Source organism: Kogia breviceps, chromosome 9 (assembly GCF_026419965.1).
Source record: "Kogia breviceps isolate mKogBre1 chromosome 9, mKogBre1 haplotype 1, whole genome shotgun sequence".
Classification (NCBI taxonomy): Eukaryota; Metazoa; Chordata; class Mammalia; order Artiodactyla; family Physeteridae; genus Kogia; species Kogia breviceps.
The window spans coordinates 22075503-22092686 of NC_081318.1; the positions used below are offsets into that span (position 1 = coordinate 22075503).

Here is a 17184-nt window from a genome sequence, read left to right on the forward strand (position 1 = left end):
GAAATATGGGTGTATCAGTTGGGTTTCTCCAGACAACAGAACTAATAGGATATATATAGATATATAGAAAGAGATTTACTATGAAGGATTGGCTCACGCAGTTATGGAGGCTAAGCCCCATAATCTGCTCTCTGTAAACTGGAGGCCCAGCAAAGCCAGTGGTGTAGTTCCAGACCAGACCTGAAGGCCTGGGAACCAGGAGTCCTAATTTCCCAGGGCAGGAGAAGATGGATGTCCCAGCCCAAGCAGAGAGCAAATGCTCCCTTCCTCTGCCTTTTTATTCTATTCAGGCTCCTAACGGATTACACGATGCCCATTCATATTGGTGAGGGTGATCTTTACTCAGCTTAATGATTCAAATGCCAGTCTTCTGGAAGCACACTCATAGACACACCCAGAAATAATGTTTTACCGGTTATCTGGGCATCCCTTAACTTGGTGAAGTTGACACAGAAAATTAACCATCACTGTGGGTTTAATGGGAGTTGAAAAACCTTTCTGTATCCTGCCTCTTTCCTGCCCATTTGATAAGCAGACTGCCCTGATTTACTTGGATTCATACTTATTCTCTTTTAAAATGAAATTGTGGAAAACTTTTGAGAGAAAATCATGAAAAGGATGCCAAGTCATAAAACTCCTTTCTCCAAAGCCTAATGAAATGAACACCAATGAGTAAAAGGGAAAGTCAGCGGACTTTTGATTCTAGCCAAGATGGAGTAAGGCCACAGCAGGCCATGTCTCCCAATGATCACAACAAAAACCTGTGGACAAAAGTACAGGAAGTGACTACCTGAGGCCTTTGAAAACTGAATAATAACAGTGAATTTGAGGAGAGGAAACAGTAATTAATGAATAACCAGTGTGGTAACAGTGAGTTTCATGTTTATTTTTCCTCTTTATACCCCATGTTTGACCCAAGAGCAGGATAATTGGAGAACTGTACAGTGGGAGGAGTCAACAAAGGCAGAAGCCCATCTCTCTAGCCTGAGCACAAGTTAAAGAAAAGACCCCTGAAAGCTGGAGAGCATGGGGGAGAATCCTTGTTTGCTTGTTATTGTTTTTTTGTTTACTTTCTGGTCCTGCCTTGAGACCAGCCCTAGTTGTGGAACACTACTATGACATGACAGCAGTATTTCAGACACCTGAAACCCTGAGATAAGACCTGTCTCTGAGAAAACGGGCCCCTGGGATGTGAAGAGTGGGGGGAAATCCACGTTACAGTTGACCCTTGCAACAGGAGTTTTGAGCTCTGCAGGTCCACTTACACACGGATCCTGAGGAACCACGTATAGGGAGAGCTGAATATAAGTTATATTCAGATTTTCGACGTGTGTGGAGGGTTGGCACCCCTAACCCCTGCATTGTTCACAGGTCAGCTGTATTTTTTTTTCCTTCCTTCTTTTATCTCTTTGTCTTGAGGTCTTGCTTCCAAAGAATTGTGCAGTAGCATAGGGAGCTAAAACTCTGAGAGAATCTCATATTTCTGGTGAGAAGAACTGGGAAAAGGAGTCCTTGAGAGCCAGAGAGTGTGAGAGAAATGACATGCACAGAAGGCCACGCAGAACTTGAGATCTGAAACTGCCTTGAGTGCTTGGTAAAACAAAAGTCAGCATTCCTCCAAGGCTTTTAACAGGACTCAGAGTCTCATGACATAATATTCAGAATCTCCAGATACAATCCAAAATGAGTTAACCAGGAAAGTCTGACCAGTTCTCAAGGGAAAAGATAATCAATAGATGCCAGCCCTGTTATTACCTAGATGTTGGGATTATTAAAGACTTGAAAGCAGCTAATACAACCATGCTCCATAAAGGTGAACACTCTTGAAATGAATAGAAGAGTAGAAATTCTCAGAGAACTATATATATAAAAAAGAACCAACTGAAAATTTTAGAAATGACAAAGTACAACATGCAAAATAAAATTCATTGGCTGGGCTCAATAGTAGAATAGAGATGTCAGATGAAAGCATTAGTGAACTTGAAAGTAATTCAGTAGAAATAATTCCAACTAAGAATAAAGAAAAAAGATGGAAACCAAAAATAAACAGCCCCACTGACCCATGGGACTGTATCAAAGGTTCTTACATTCATGTCATTGCAGTCCCTGAAGAAGAGGAAAGAGGGATTGGTGCTGAAAATTTTTGAAGAAATTATAGCTGAAAACTTCCAAATTTGGGGAAAGACATAACTTTACAGATTCAAGAAGCTCAGTGAAGCATATGCAATATAAAGTCAAAGGAACCCACACCCAGATCGTAACGAAACTGCTGAAAACCAAAGATAAAGGAAAACTCTTGAAAGCAGTTTGAGAAAAATGACTCATTACATATAAGGAAACTTCAGTTTAAAATACTGTGGGAGGACTTCCCTGGTGGCACAGTGGATAAGACTCCACGCTTCCAACGCAGGGGGCCTGGGTTTGATCCCTGGTCGGGGAACTAGATCCCACACGCATGCTGCAGCTGAGTTTGCATGCCACAACTAAGGAGCCTGTGTGCTGCAACTAAAGAGCTGGGTAGCTGCAACTAAGGAGCTCTCCTGCTGCAACTAAGGAGCCGGTGAGCCTCAACTGAAGGAGCCCTGGAGCCCCAGTGAAGGACCCCACATGCTGCAACTAAGGAGTCCACCTGCCGCAACTAAGACCTGGTGCAACCAAATAAATAAATATTTTGAAAAAATACTGTGGATTTCTCATCAGAAAACACAGATGTCGGAAGATGGTGGAACACCGTTGTTTAAGTACTGAAACAAAAGGAAATGACAACCCAGTAGTCTGTATCCACAAAAAATATCTTTCAGGAGTGAAAGTGAAATAAAGACTTCCTCAGATGAAGGTAAATCAAGAGTATTTGTCACCAGCAGACCTACTCTGAAGGAAATATTAAATGAAGTGTTTTAGGCTGAAGGGAAATGATACTACATCTTTGTAGTACTGAAAGAAAACAAAAAGCATAATTGTTAACCCAGAATTCTGTGTTCAGCAAAAGTAGCTTTCAAAAACAGTTGGCATAAAAGCAATTTCAGACATGAAAAAGCTGAAAGATTTAATCTGTAGCTTTTTGTTTTTCTTCTAAGGTCTATGGACCTAAATATAAAACCTAAAGCTAGAAAACCTCTAAAAGAAAACATATGGAAAAATCCTTGTGACCTTGAATTAAGCAAAGATTTTTGAGATATAACGTCAAAAGCTTGATCCATAAAGAAAACAAAAAGACAAACCACAGACTGGAAGAAAATACTTACAAATTATATATAATAAAGGACTGGTATCTAGGGCATATAAAGAGCTTTCAAAATTAAATAATGAGAAAACAATACAATAAAAAAGTGTAAAATCTGTGAACAGACACCACTAAAGAAGATATATACATGGCAAATAAAGCAAATGAAAAGATGTTCAACCTTGTTAGTCATTAGGGAAATTCAATTTAAAACCACAATGAGATACCACTATACATCTTTCAATTGACTAAAAATTAAATAGACTGACTTTAGCAAATATTGCTAAGGATGAGGAGGAATTGGATCTCTGGTAGGAATGTAAAGTGGTGAAATCATGTTAGAAAACATTTTGCAGTTTCTTAAAAAGTTAAACATGAACCTACCATAAGATCCAGTTCGTTCACTTCTAGATATTAACCCAGGTGAAATGAAGCAAAAGTTAAATGGAGGCTTTTGGGGTATAGAGATTTGGAAAGAGCATTATGTCCAATGTTTCCTTGAAAAGGGGGCTAAACAAATTGCAAGTTCAGCAATTTATCTGAATCCTTTAGAGTGCTGACTCTGATATCTCAGAGTAACCAGCTGGCTCAAAACCTAAAGAGCCCAGAGCTTACAGGGTTAGATGAGATGTGAGCCCTGGTTTACTGGACAAGATATGGCTGATACCAGTAAGAAGAGTTCAGCTGGGCTGATTGCTGAATTGGTGGAGACCGAGTATACACTATCTAGAGAGAGTGAAGCCCCTCGGTGCCACAAATACAGGGCGGTCTGAACCTTTATAGGCTTGTTGGTTCTTCTCCATGGACCCAACCGAGCCCTTATAGAGCATTTGGGAGAGTCCTGAGGGAGACTCTTCCCTCAGGGTAAAGAACTGGGAGCAGGGAATAACAGCTACCCTGGCAGGGATATTGACCTGCCAATGTATCCTTTTCCTCCCTTTCCCCTCTGAAAGAAAAACCTTAAGCTATAGGAGGAATGGCAACACACACTCATCTTTAGATATTGGTGAAAATTCATTGCAGTTGTGGGAAGGGAACGGGGAAAAACTTTCTACCTCTGGGGGAGTGATAAGGATATGCACTGAGTCTACTGCAGTTCTAGAAGGGGCAGAAGTGAAGGCCACAACCCTAAGATCCAGGAACAGGGTGCCTGCCTAAGACAGCCTTAATTAGAACAACAAAGAACAGCCTCCCATCCCTACCTGCCCACTGCACTGAGGGATAAGTAAGTAACCTGCAAGAGACCAATCCTCTCTGAGGGGCTGGGGGAAGAAAATACCAAAAGCTGAGGGTAATCATTGAAAAAAAAAATACTCTGTCACACCAGCCCTCAACCTAAACATAGGGTATCACTAGAGGAATTTGAAGCCAAGCTTGGGGAGCACTGAGTGTTACAAGAGCAACAAGAAACCAAACCCAGTCCAACTCCCAAAGAGATTAATTCAAACCCCTGAGCTAATGGCTTAGCAGGAGGAAACGTGTCCGCACTTCAAGGCATGTAAAACATTTACTTCATCCCTGCTGTTGTTCAGATGTTTGGCTTTCAACAACAAATTAGGAAGCCTAAGAAAAAAAAGAAAAAAAGAATACTCTCAAGAGACAAAGCAGTCAGCAGAACCACAGTCACCACTATTCAACATTGTACTAGAGGTATTAAGCAATGCAGTTAGACAAGAGAAACCAATTCGACACATAAGAGTAAATTAACGAAGAAATAAACTCTCTGTTTTTAGATGATGTGGTAGAATACCTGGAAACCCTAGACAATGATGAATTCAAACAATATAATTCAGTGGGGTAGCAGGATATAAAATTAACACACAGAAATCAGTAGCCTTTATGTAATCAAACAACACGCATAGAACCCCATTGCAACAACAACAAAGATTAAATACTTAGGAATAATTTTGACAAAAAATGCACAAAACTTATAAGAGGAAGAAAAAACTTGAAGCCCTGAAATGCTCAAAGTATACTTGAACAGATATAAAGGTATCCCGTTTTGAATAGGTCAGTTCAACGTTATAAAGATTTTAATCCTCCCTAAATTAATTTATAAATTCATTTCAATCCCAGTAAAAAATCCAACAGGTTATATTATAGAGTTAGAAAAGTTGATACTAAAGTTCATGTGGAAAAACAAACATGTAAGAATAGCCAGGAAATAACTGAAAAAGGGAAAACCGTGAGCAAGGACTAGCTCTACCAGTCAGTGAAATACTAAGGCCTGTACAGTTAGAACAGTGTGGTACTGACACGTGAATAGACAAGGAGATCAGTGGAGTAAAATTGTGTGATGACTACGTAAAGTGTCAACTCGGCCGTGCTGATCTACATTTTTCAGAATTCTCTGATACAAATGGAAAGTACAGAATTAGACCCAAAGACACATGGAAACTTAGTATATGACAAAGGTGGCATCTCTAATCACTGGGGTAAGCATGTACTTTTTAATGCATGTTTCTGGGACAACTGAGTAGCCACTTAGAAAAAGATAAACTTAGATCTGTGTTTCACATCATATACATGAGTAAACTCTAAAAAGATAAGGAGTATAAATTTTAAAAATTGAAACCATACAAGTACTAGAAGAAAACATGAGTATATTCTTCTTTAACCTTGGTGTAGGGAAAAGTTTTGTACTTATGACTAAAATCCAGAGGCAATAAAAGGATTGATAAATTTGACTACATAATTTTTTTTAATTGCATGACCCAAACACCATAAAATATAGATAGAATAAATCAGGGGTTTGCAGTAGGGCCAAGTTGTGGTATAAACAGTTATTCTTAATTTATTGTCATGGTATCCTACGTGACATTGCCATTCATTTTATGGCAAAAGCGGAGTGATAGTGGGCTCGTGACTAGGAGGGAGATGAGTAGTTTTATTATACTGTTCTTCCCCTAGGAGCAGACAGCCTGATGCTATAATGAGATGGCCTATTGAATGCTCAGCTGAGGTAGCAGGTTGGAGGAAGACTGTGAGGTTGGAGAATTCTCCAAGATGCCGTGTATCCATTGAATCGATTGCCAGTGTATGGTACTGTCACCAAGAAATAGAATAGGCAGGTCCAGAAATCAAGAGGTGGAAGTAGGACTGGCTCCTCTAACCCTCACTCCCAGTGACCCACTTGTAGAATTTATGCTTCCCATTCTCACCCCGAATGGGGATTAGAGGTCCCGGTTCCCAGGGGACAATGTTTTCAAGGGGTGAAAAGGGGGAAGCATTTAACCCATTGACTCCTGGTTCCCGTGGGTTGTGGATTGTCTCCAGCACAGAAACATCCCACACTTCTGGATTCTACATGTCTGAGTAACACGTTGGCAACCTAAGGCATCCCACACTGCAGAGTCAGAGCGACCGTGGGGCAGGAAGTGAGCCAGTTTGCACACTTGAAATGATGACTCCTATTGGGTCACTTTATGTTCTTCATGTTAGTGGACCAGCAGGTAATGAAAGGAGCTGCTATACTCGTAGAGGTAACTGACCTTGATCCCTATCAGGATCTAGGGTTGTTTCTATATAAAGGTGACAGAGAGGACTGTATCTAGAATTCAAGGTATTCACTTGAGTATATTTTTGTGTGTTCACGTATGGGAAAATGTTGACTAGGGACTAGGGAACAACCAACGGTCCAACCAGGGTAAATCCAACAAAGGCTCAGATCCCTTGGGATAAAGGTTTGAGTCACCTACTAGACACGTAACCAAGATGAGATGAAGGGCTGGCCAAGAGTGAGGGAAATAAAGAATGGGTGGTTATAGGAAGGAGATGATGAATATCAGTTATGGCTTTGAAATGTGTTGTAGCACTGTGGGTTGTACCATGTTCTTCTTATCTTCCAGTCTCTTGTATAAATAGTGGATGGTTACCATCTTGAAGACTCAGTGATAGATTAGATTCAATGGAAGACATGTTCAAAAGTGAGGGGTACAAAGGATGGGCTGTATTGGGTGCCACTTTTGAGCAACCTCCCGTTTCCTCAGCCTCATCTTTGGTTCCAGCTGTGGCTGTGGTCAACATTGCCATGTAGGGTCCAGCTCACTAGCATCAATAGTGCCTCACTTCAAGCATGTCCTGTGCGTTTTGCTTCCTGCCCTGCAATTTCTTGCACACTCACTGAACTCACATGTGTGAGTTAACATGTGAATGTTAAGAGAATGGGGAGTTAACACTCTGGGGTTAAATCTCTATCAGGGGCTAAGAGCTAGTGGATAAATTCTTTCCTTTACATCCCTTGAATGGTTTCTGAGATGTATTTCATTAGGCTCCTCAGAAGACTGGTCATTAAATAACCAGTTGCTTGTGGCATTGACACACTAGAGAAAACTTCTTTGGGTTGACTTTCCCTCCTCCTTTGTTTACTTCCTTATCTTTTACTTCTCCCTCAGAACACACTCCCAAATAAACTATCTGTATGTAATCCTTTGCTGTCAGGGCAGCCCAAGCTAAACAGAAGTACAGAGCAGGGGTTGGCAAACTATGGCCTGTGGGCAAAACTGTTGCTTCATTTTGTAAATAAAGTTTTATTGGAATGTAGCCGTGCCTTTTTGTTTATGCATTACTATGGCTACTTCCGTGCCATCAGCAAGCCAAGGAGAGAGGACTCAGGAACCAAACCTGCCAAGCCTCAGTTTTTTAATCTAATTGGAAAAATGCAAATATTTGTGAAAAAGACTGGTTGATAAATTATTTATCCCCAAACAATGGAAATCTGTGCTACCATTAAAAAGATATTTTAGATATACTATTTAGATATTTTAATATATATAAATATCTACAATTTTAAACCATCTGCCTATAAGGAAAGATTTTCAAGTTATATTACTAAGTAAGATTGAAGGTACCAGAAGAGTGGCGATCCATTGGCATGCATTTTAAAAAGTCTCTGTGGTTGCATGTATTTTAAGAACTTTCTTAAGAAAACTTAAGCAACTGTTCACAATGACTGTCTCCAGTTGAGTGGCAGGCACTACAGGGTAGGGTGGGTGAGGAGAGACTTAGACTTTATATTTTATACCTTTCTGAATACTTTGAAAATGGATTGTTATATGAGTGAAATACTCTACCTAATAATTGAAAAATGAACAAAATTGAAGGACTGTCAGTTATTCACAACTTTCTCCTCTTGGTGCCCTAATGGAGTGAGTTGGAGTTGGAGGCCATTTTGGATTATGTGAGGGAAGCTGAGTGAGGGAGGAGGTGGATAGTCAGTTTGAGGGTCGTATAAAGGCACAGAGGACAAGAGAAGGAAGGGTAAAAGAGTGACTAATCTAAAGGTTAAAAACCTTTTAAAATTACGGCCATGAAATTTTGTAGCTCAGTCCACACTCCTCTGCCTGTTTTTGCAGTTCCACAGAAAGGTCTGAAACCATTGACAATTATTTTAGAAAGCCATTCCTGAGAGAGTGAGACCTCATGAAGTAATCGTTTTAGTCAGTTTCTTTTAAAGAGTTATTTTTAAGTCTGAGGAGTTTTTGAGATTTTGGGGGATTTCAGCCTGAGGCTCTCTATATCATTGTCTGTTTTTTTATGCCAGTAATCAGTATCTAAAATTATTTATATATTTAGTTTATGTGAGTTTATGTGATTAATATCTCTTTTCCCACTGGAATGTAAGCTCCATGAAGGCAGACTTTGTTTTACTCACTGCCGTATTCACTGCCGTATTCTTTTTTTTTTTTACATCTTTATTGGAGTATAATTGCTTTACAATGTTGTGTTAGTTTCTGCTGTGTAACAAAGTGAATCATCTATATGTATACATATATCCCCATATCTGCCTCCCTTCCACCCTCCCTATCCCACCCCTCTAGGTGGTTACAAAGCACCGAGCTGATCTCCCTGTGCTATGCGGCTGCTTCCAACTAGCTATCTATTTTACATTTGGTAGTGTATATATCTCCATACCACTCTCTCACTTCATCCCAGCTTACTCTTCCCCCACCCCATGTCCTCAAGTCCATTCTCTATGTCTGCATCTTTATTCCTATCCTGCCACTAAGATCATCAGTACCAACTTTTTTTTTTTAGATTCCATATATATGCGATAGCATACTGTATTTGTTTTTCTGACTTGCTTCACTCTGTATGACAGACTCTAGGTCCATCCACTTCACCATAAATAACTCAATTTCGTTTCTTTTTATGGCTGAGTAATATTCCAGTGTATATATGTGCCACACCTTCTTTGTCCATTCATCTGTCTGTGGACCCTTAGGTTGCTTCCATGTCCTGGCTATTGTAAATAGTGCTGCAATGAACATTGTGGTACATGTCTCTTTTTGAATTGTTGTTTTCTCAGGGCATATGCCCAGTAGTGGCATTCGTGGGTCATATGGTAGTTCTATTTTTAGTTTTTTAAGGAACCTCCATACTGTTCTCCATAGTGGCTGTATCAATTTACATTCCCACCAACTCACTGCTGTATTCTTAAGATTTAAAATAGTCTTCTACCCAGTAGTTTTTATATTTATCCAAGGAAGACACTCAGTAAATACTCGTTTAATCAATAGTTGTATTAAGATAATTATGGGGACAAGTGGAATTAGCGAGGGGTGGACTCCACAAAAGAGAAAACTTTAATCTTATGGTAACCAATTTGATTTTTCTCAGTCTGACTAAGGACATGACTGGAAAGGAAGATGTGTACCGAGGCCCAGCCATCAGGGCTCTCTGCAGAATCACAGATGTAAGTTCTTTGTTTTACGGAGGTGTCAAAGGGGACGACCTATGTTTATCTGCAGGTGGCCATGTAAATTTAGTAGGATTCCCTGTCTGACTTTGTGAATCATCAGCAGAAGAGAAACATGACCACCAGAAAGGCTTTTGTGGCTCCAGGTTTTTTTTTTTTCTTTTAGATTGTTTTTTCCTTTTGTTTATTTAGATTATTCTATTTCTCTCTATGTTTACCCTCATGGACTTTTGTCATAGGGCACGTTGCTTGCAGGAGACAAAAACCCGTTTGAATTTAGCTTAAAAAAAAAAAAAAAAAAGCTTTGTTACAAAATACAAATCTCTCAGAATTTGAGGTAAAGTTTACAATCAGAACAGGAAGTAGGGCAGCTCTAAGGAACTCAGCAGCAGGATTCTCAGATATTTACTATTATGATCCATCATTTATCAGGCTCAAGCCCTCTCATTTAAGTATTTAAGAGAAACAGTCTGATTAGCCATCAGCCAGCCAGTGGCTTGTTATCTACCTGGGTCCAAATCAGGTGTTTAACCTTGACTTAGTCTGTTGTATTGGGAGGGATGAGGTTATAGAGTATGTTAGGCTGTCCCTTTCTTGGAACTCTGAGAAGGAAAGGTTAAAATGAAGGACAGGCTGGGCATTGCCAAGCAAATTGAATAATATTTCAGCCATATTCATGATTGGGTGTATTTTATGTATATGTTTGCAATCTTCTCAAATTTCAAAGGTTGAACAGGATTAAATGGTAAATGTGGGTCCTAGGAGGAGTAATAGAAATGGTTTAGTATTTTTCAATGCTCATTTACTTTATTGTGGTTGCTTTTGTTTTTAGCATTAAATTGATACCATAAGACTTGACCATTCCAGGGCTAGCTAAGACTCTCCATCTAAGTATTGATCTTGGTGTATTTACACATCCTTACTTACCTGCCACCACCTTCCCAGTGCTAAGCTTTCTTCCAGATAAATTAAAAAGAACTTTATTTTCAGAGGATTTCCTATTGAGGACTCAATATAGTAACATATTGCACATTTAATTTCTTATGAATCTAAAATAATCAGAGATTACAGTTGATTTATAGGACTCTCTGGGATCCATATAAAATACATGCCCTACACATAGGGGTATCTTCAGGACTTTAAAAGCATCCCCATTTAGGAATTTCTTTTATAATATCCCTGATGGGTTCAGCCTCTACTTGTGTATTTCTTCCGAACTGGAATTCTTCACTTTGAGATCGTTTATTTCATTGTGGAACAGTTATTCCTCTTCCTTACAAATGTTCCTTCTTGAAGCTACCACTTTGGGTTGTCTGAGTTTTGCCCTCTGGGATCTGATTATTATATGATAAGCCTTTTAATACATTCTAAATATTTGCACAGAGACAAATATGTGACTTGTTTTTGTAAATTATTTTGAAGTGGTAGTTTTGGATGAAAATGTTTTGCTTCAACCGCTTTTTCTTTATGAATGTTCTCAGGGAACAATGTTGCAGGCCATTGAAAGATACATGAAACAGGCCATTGTGGATAAAGTCTCCAGTGTATCGAGTTCAGCGTTGGTATCTTCCTTAGTAAGTGAACAAGTAACTGGTTCTCAGGCATGGTACAGTTTCTAGTTGCAAAAACAAAGTATCACTATGAGTCTCTTAAAAATGAAACATTTTAAAATATGTATACATTTCTGTTACTTTATACAGTAATGCTTTATCTGAAAGGGGAACATTGAGCAATTAAAATGGGCAGTTAAAAACATGAAATTTTCATGTTTGAAAGGTTTTGGTAATCAAAAAGCTATGTTGTACATATAATACAGATGGTGGGTTAGGGTGGGATGGGGATCAGGGAAGAAACTGAGCTAATCTCTTTCTTTAAATCTTCCTTTATGACCTGCCTTTCTTCCTCTTGTATCTTTGTCCTCTGCTTTTGTTGGTGCCCTGTGTCTGCAGTGTCCTTCAGTCCAAAGTCTACTTTCCTATTACTAAATTTCCTCCCAGGAAGTGCTGTTTGTTTTAGTAATATCTTTTCTTTCTCTTTTTTTTATCAAAACAAAATTTATTCATGACAGCCTATCACATTGTATTTGATTAAAATTGGTTACTAATGTGTGAATGGATTAGATCATCTGAATCACGAGAGTTGCTGGTTCTGGAATATAATTGGTCAAGTTTTACAGCAGGTACTCTACTTTTTTATGGTACTCTGTTTTTCCTTCCAGGTGAGTTTCCTGGAAGTAAAACCTATAATGTTAACATTATTTAAGTACCATCCTATTAATTATCCATTCCCTCCCTGTCCTTCCCCTCTCATTACTTCCCTTTATACACCTTTCCCAGCCCACAAACATATGCTCACCTTTGCAAAGGGGTCTTGGAGAAAGTATTTCAGGTTTATTTGTTGTCTCAGAGACTTGAAATAGACTTATAAAGCTATAACATTGTTTCTTTTTTTTCTGGAAATGTCTGTTAGTAATTTTCCAGGAAAATGAACTCATGTTTCTAAACTTTTAGTGACTATGCATGATCTGTTCTCAATTTTTTCTGTATTTAGCACATGATGAAGATAAGCTATGATGTGGTTAAGCGCTGGGTCAATGAAGCCCAAGAAGCTGCTTCAAGTGATAATATTATGGTCCAGGTACTGTCATTGAATCACCTTAGCTTATGTCTCCAGATCATCTTTCTTTAGCCCTACATTTTAGGGGCAGTTTATTGATTCCCCAGACGAGTATTAGCTAAAGGCTAATATTAAGCAGCATAATATTAAGTACGTATTAGTGCATATTCCCAAGTGAGTATCCCACTAATTATGATTACCACTGTAGGCCCTGCTATAGTGTTTAGTAGAAACTGTAGGAATGTTTGAGAAGATTCTTATATTCAGTGGTAGTTTGAGATGCTCATTCCAAAGGTCATAATTCATTTCAGTCCTTTGTTTGAAAAATAATTTGTGAAGATGGATGTTCAATTCCAAGCTTTTCAGGCCTTGGTTATACAAGACATTAGAAAAACAGTAAAGAGTAATTATCACTTTGTGAAGCTTTAAAACTTTTGTTGGAAAGATCTCCTTTTGATATTCATTACGCTATTCTTAATTAAAGGGAACAAGATTAAATTCTTAACTGGCAATTTTATGTAAAGTACTCCATTTATATTTGAGAGGGTACTTATTTATCCTCTTTTAATGTTTACTTCTCATGTTAGCATATTCCCTTATGAGGAAGTAGAGTAGTAATTTTTCCCTTGGGAAACATTCTCACCTTCCTAACTCTGATCATTGTGTTTTTACACAAAGTGCCATGATAATTACATGCCATAAGCCTACTTCAGGAGATTAATCCTTTAACCACTAACATAACCACAGATGATTTAAATCCACTAAGCAAGACCTGTAACACTGGTTAAAGCCTTGGACCTGAGAGCCTTTGTACTAACGATGGATGGGGCAACGCTGAACCTGCTAGAGCCATCTTCAGATTGTATGTCACCCCCTTAATACTTACCTAATCTGTATTAACAACTTCTGAGGGTAAATTAGAAACTCTTATCCTTTCAATCATGCCTGTGTTTGATTCAGTATGAAAAAGATATTCTATTTGTATACATTAAACTTGGGTATCTTTTTATTAAAAACGTATTTCCTTATGATTCTATATTTATGTAAGTTTTATCCTCTTCCTACTCAGCCTTCTCTCTATATCATATTCTTTTTCTTGTTCTTTAGTACCATGCGTTGGGGGTTTTGTATCACCTTAAAAAGAGTGATCGCCTTGCTGTTTCTAAGATGTTGAATAAATTTACTAAATCTGGTCTCAAATCACAGTTTGCCTACTGCATGTTGATCCGAATTGCCAGTCGCTTACTAAAAGAAAATGAAGAGGGGTAAGTGTTTTCAGCTAAATCTAAGTAATTTTCCATTTGCTGGTGAACATACCTCAGAGTTTATTTCCTTTATGAATATTTTTTGGGCAATGCCGATTTTACAGATGGATTTGGTGTTTTCCAAATTAAGAAAAAAATTATGGGATTCCAAGAATCACAACTTTTATTTTTAATGTATGCTCCAGCATATATACTTATTAACAGATTATGATTGCTAATAATACAATAAATAACAAACTGATATTGAACAAAAAATATTTATCATAGGTTATATAGTAACTAAATGTGAAAGCTGGAAGTGACATTAAGAATCATCTTGTTTATCTTTTTTATTTTTACAAAAGAGAATGTTGAAGTACTGCATTTAATAATTTATTTAAAACACATGAGGGAAGCTAGTAGAATTATACATTCATAAGGTTCTTATACTGTTCATGAAGTGTATAGTGTTTTAGTATCTGATGGTAGACTGTGATAATATAAGGATGAATACTGTAACCTCTTGAGTAATCACTAAAAAAACTAGGAGATATAAATGTCAACAGAGAAGAAAAAATGGAATATTAAAAAAAAAATTCAGGGCTTCCCTGGTAGTGCAGTGGTTAAGAATCCACCTGCCAATGCAGGGGAGACGGGTTTGAGCCCTGGTCTGGCAAGATCCCACATGCTGCGGAGCAACTAAGCCCGTGCACCACAACTACTGAGCCTGCATTGTAGAGCCCATGAGCCACAACTACCGAGCCCATGTGCTGCAGCTAGTGAAGCCCATGCGCTTAGAGCCTGTGCTCCGCAACAAGAGAAGCCACTGCAATGAGAAGCCCACGCTACAATGAAGAGTAGCCCCCGCTCACTGCAACTAGAGAAAGCCCACGTGTGGCAACAAAGACCCAACACAGCCAAAAAAAAAAAAAAATTTCAGCTGAGCTTCCTGCTTTCTGTAATGGTAGAGTAGCTTGGTTATATTGGCCCTCCTGCAAATAATGATTATATCATTAGTCCAAAACTGTGCTTCCCTGACACAAAAAACCCCACACTATTAGAAAGTACTGGTGAGTGGTGAAAAGCAGGCAAAGACTGGAGGGAAATTAATGCCTGGAAGACAGAAACTATACTGGGTGAGATTTGTGTATATATCTGGCTGGTCTCTGAGGACACTCCACAATTTTGGGGTGTGGGATCATAGAAAGCCATAGTATTTACTGGGCAGTGGGGACAGAACACAATTTGAAATTAGAAGAATGATGAAAATTTATGGTGGAAATCCTGGGAAAGAGGGAGCCACAGATACAGTGAGCCTCAAAATCAATTTTAAACTGCAAAAATCTTTGGCTGACTACTCAACTATGCTTATTATACAGAGGAAGACTGTAGTAAACCTGGCAAAAAGCAGTAGCTGTCAGCTGAAAGAACTGAATGGAGAGTTCACTTGCAACTCACCATGGAGAAGATAACGTTTGGAATTTGATCCCAGCTAAGTTAACTGCCTGCTACAGGAACATCTTAGATTCTAGAGGCTTTGCATTATATCATTCACAATGTCTATATACAGTAATAAATTTTTAAAAAAATTGCTAGAAGTGCAAAGAATTTGGAAAATGTAACCAGTAGTCACATTTTACTATAAGCAGCAAGAGGAAACCAGGTCATACCTTCACCACTTTCCTTGGAAATTCCCTCAAGTAAATATCCAAGTTCGTTTACAAATTCTGCTTTCCACATAACTGTAGGACACAGTTTCACTGAGCTCTGTGCCAGTACATAACAAGGATCCACCTTACTCTATTTTACAATAACAAGTTTCTGACTTCCTTCTGATCCTCCAAGACCAGCTTTCTACAAGCAGTCTATGAGGCCCTCACTGCCTCTCCTTCGAGACCAAATTTATAATAACAGTCCGTCAAGGCATTTTAGATTTTCTTCATTATGCTCTCTAGAATTCTTCCAGCCTCTACCCATTGTCTGGTTCCAAAAGCAGTTCCACAATTTTAGGTATTATAGTAGCACCTCACTTCCAGGTACCAAAATCTGTATTAGTGTTTTATTGCTGCCATAACAGATTGCCACAAATGTAATCACAACATCCATGATCTCACAGTTCTGTAGGTTAGACATTGGTCTCACGGGGTAAAGTTAAGATGTTGGCAGTGTGCTGTTGCTTACTGGAGGCTTTGGGAAAAAATCCACTGCAATCTCATTAAGGTTGTTGGCCAAATTCATTTCTTTGTGGTCATAGGTTATAAGTCCCTATTTCCTTGCTGGCTGTCAGCCAGGGGTTGGTCTGTGCTGTTTAAGGTAACATATTCACAGGTTCCATGGAGAAAAGCATGGACATCTTTGGGAAGCCATTTTGCCTGCTACAAGTACAATAACTAAAATGGATTATTTGCTGGATGGGCCTAACGCCAAACTAGAGATGGCTGAGGAGAGTGAAAGTGTTAGTGAATTTGAAGGTAGTGCTATAGAAAGTAACTAATTTGAAGAACAGAGAGAACAGATTAAGGAAAAATAGAGCTTCAGAGAACTGTGGCATAATATCAGGTGGCCTACCACTTGATATATAATTGGAATCCAGAGGGAGATGTGAGAGAATGGAGCAAAAAAGGTATATGAAGAAATAATGAACAAATATTTCCCAGTATGCATTTATTCTAGAACTGCAAGGTTGACCTAACAGTCAAAAATCAACATAATATTTCTCATCTAAAGAATAAAGGAGATACATCTTAACATCTTGATGCTAAAAAGCAATTGATAAAATTCAATGGCAATTTGTAATTAAAAATATCTTCTCAAAGCAAATAATAGGGGCTTCCCTGGTGGTGCAGTGGTTGAGAATCTGCCTGCTAATGCAGGGGACACGGGTTTGAGCCCTGGTCTGGGAGGATCCCACATGCCGCAGAGCAACTAGGCCCATGAGCCACAACTACTGAGCCTGCGCGTCTGGAGCCCGTGCTCCACAACGAGAGGTCGTGATAGTGAGAGGCCCGCGCACTGCGATGAAGAGTGGCCCCCGCTTGCCACAACTAGAGAAAGCCCTTGCACAGAAACGAAGACCCAACACAGCAAAAATAAATAAATAAATAAATAAAACAAAGGACTAGTCTTTGCCAAAGAATGATTGAAGTTAAAAAAAAAAAAAAGCAAATAATAGAAGGGAACATAATTATTCTACTAAGAGTACCAAAAAATCTACAATAAACTTTATACATATTGGTGAACAATTAAAGGCTTTCCCTTTAAGATTGTGAATGAGACAAGGATGCTTGCTAATCCTGTTTTTAAAGTAACATTCTACTGGAAGGCCCTACTTGGTGCAGTAAGTTAAGAAAAAATAAAATATCTAAAGATTTGAAAGATGACATGAAAGTGTCTTTGCAGATAAC

General features: G+C 38.7%; 1 protein-coding gene across 4 annotated transcripts in view; it reads left to right on the forward strand.

Annotated features, from left to right (window-relative positions):
- COPG2 (COPI coat complex subunit gamma 2) overlaps window positions 1–17184 on the forward strand; it is a 153868-nt gene that overhangs the window by 33753 nt on the left and 102931 nt on the right. For 3 of the 4 annotated variants that reach the window (XM_059074237.2, XM_067042158.1, XM_059074238.2), the window contains 4 exons: window positions 9842–9917; window positions 11402–11494; window positions 12471–12557; window positions 13644–13801. In XM_059074237.2, the coding sequence (XP_058930220.1) occupies window positions 9842–9917; window positions 11402–11494; window positions 12471–12557; window positions 13644–13801 (414 nt within the window). The remainder of the gene's footprint in view (window positions 1–9841; window positions 9918–11401; window positions 11495–12470; window positions 12558–13643; window positions 13802–17184) is intronic. The other variant, XM_067042159.1, reaches the window with a different exon arrangement.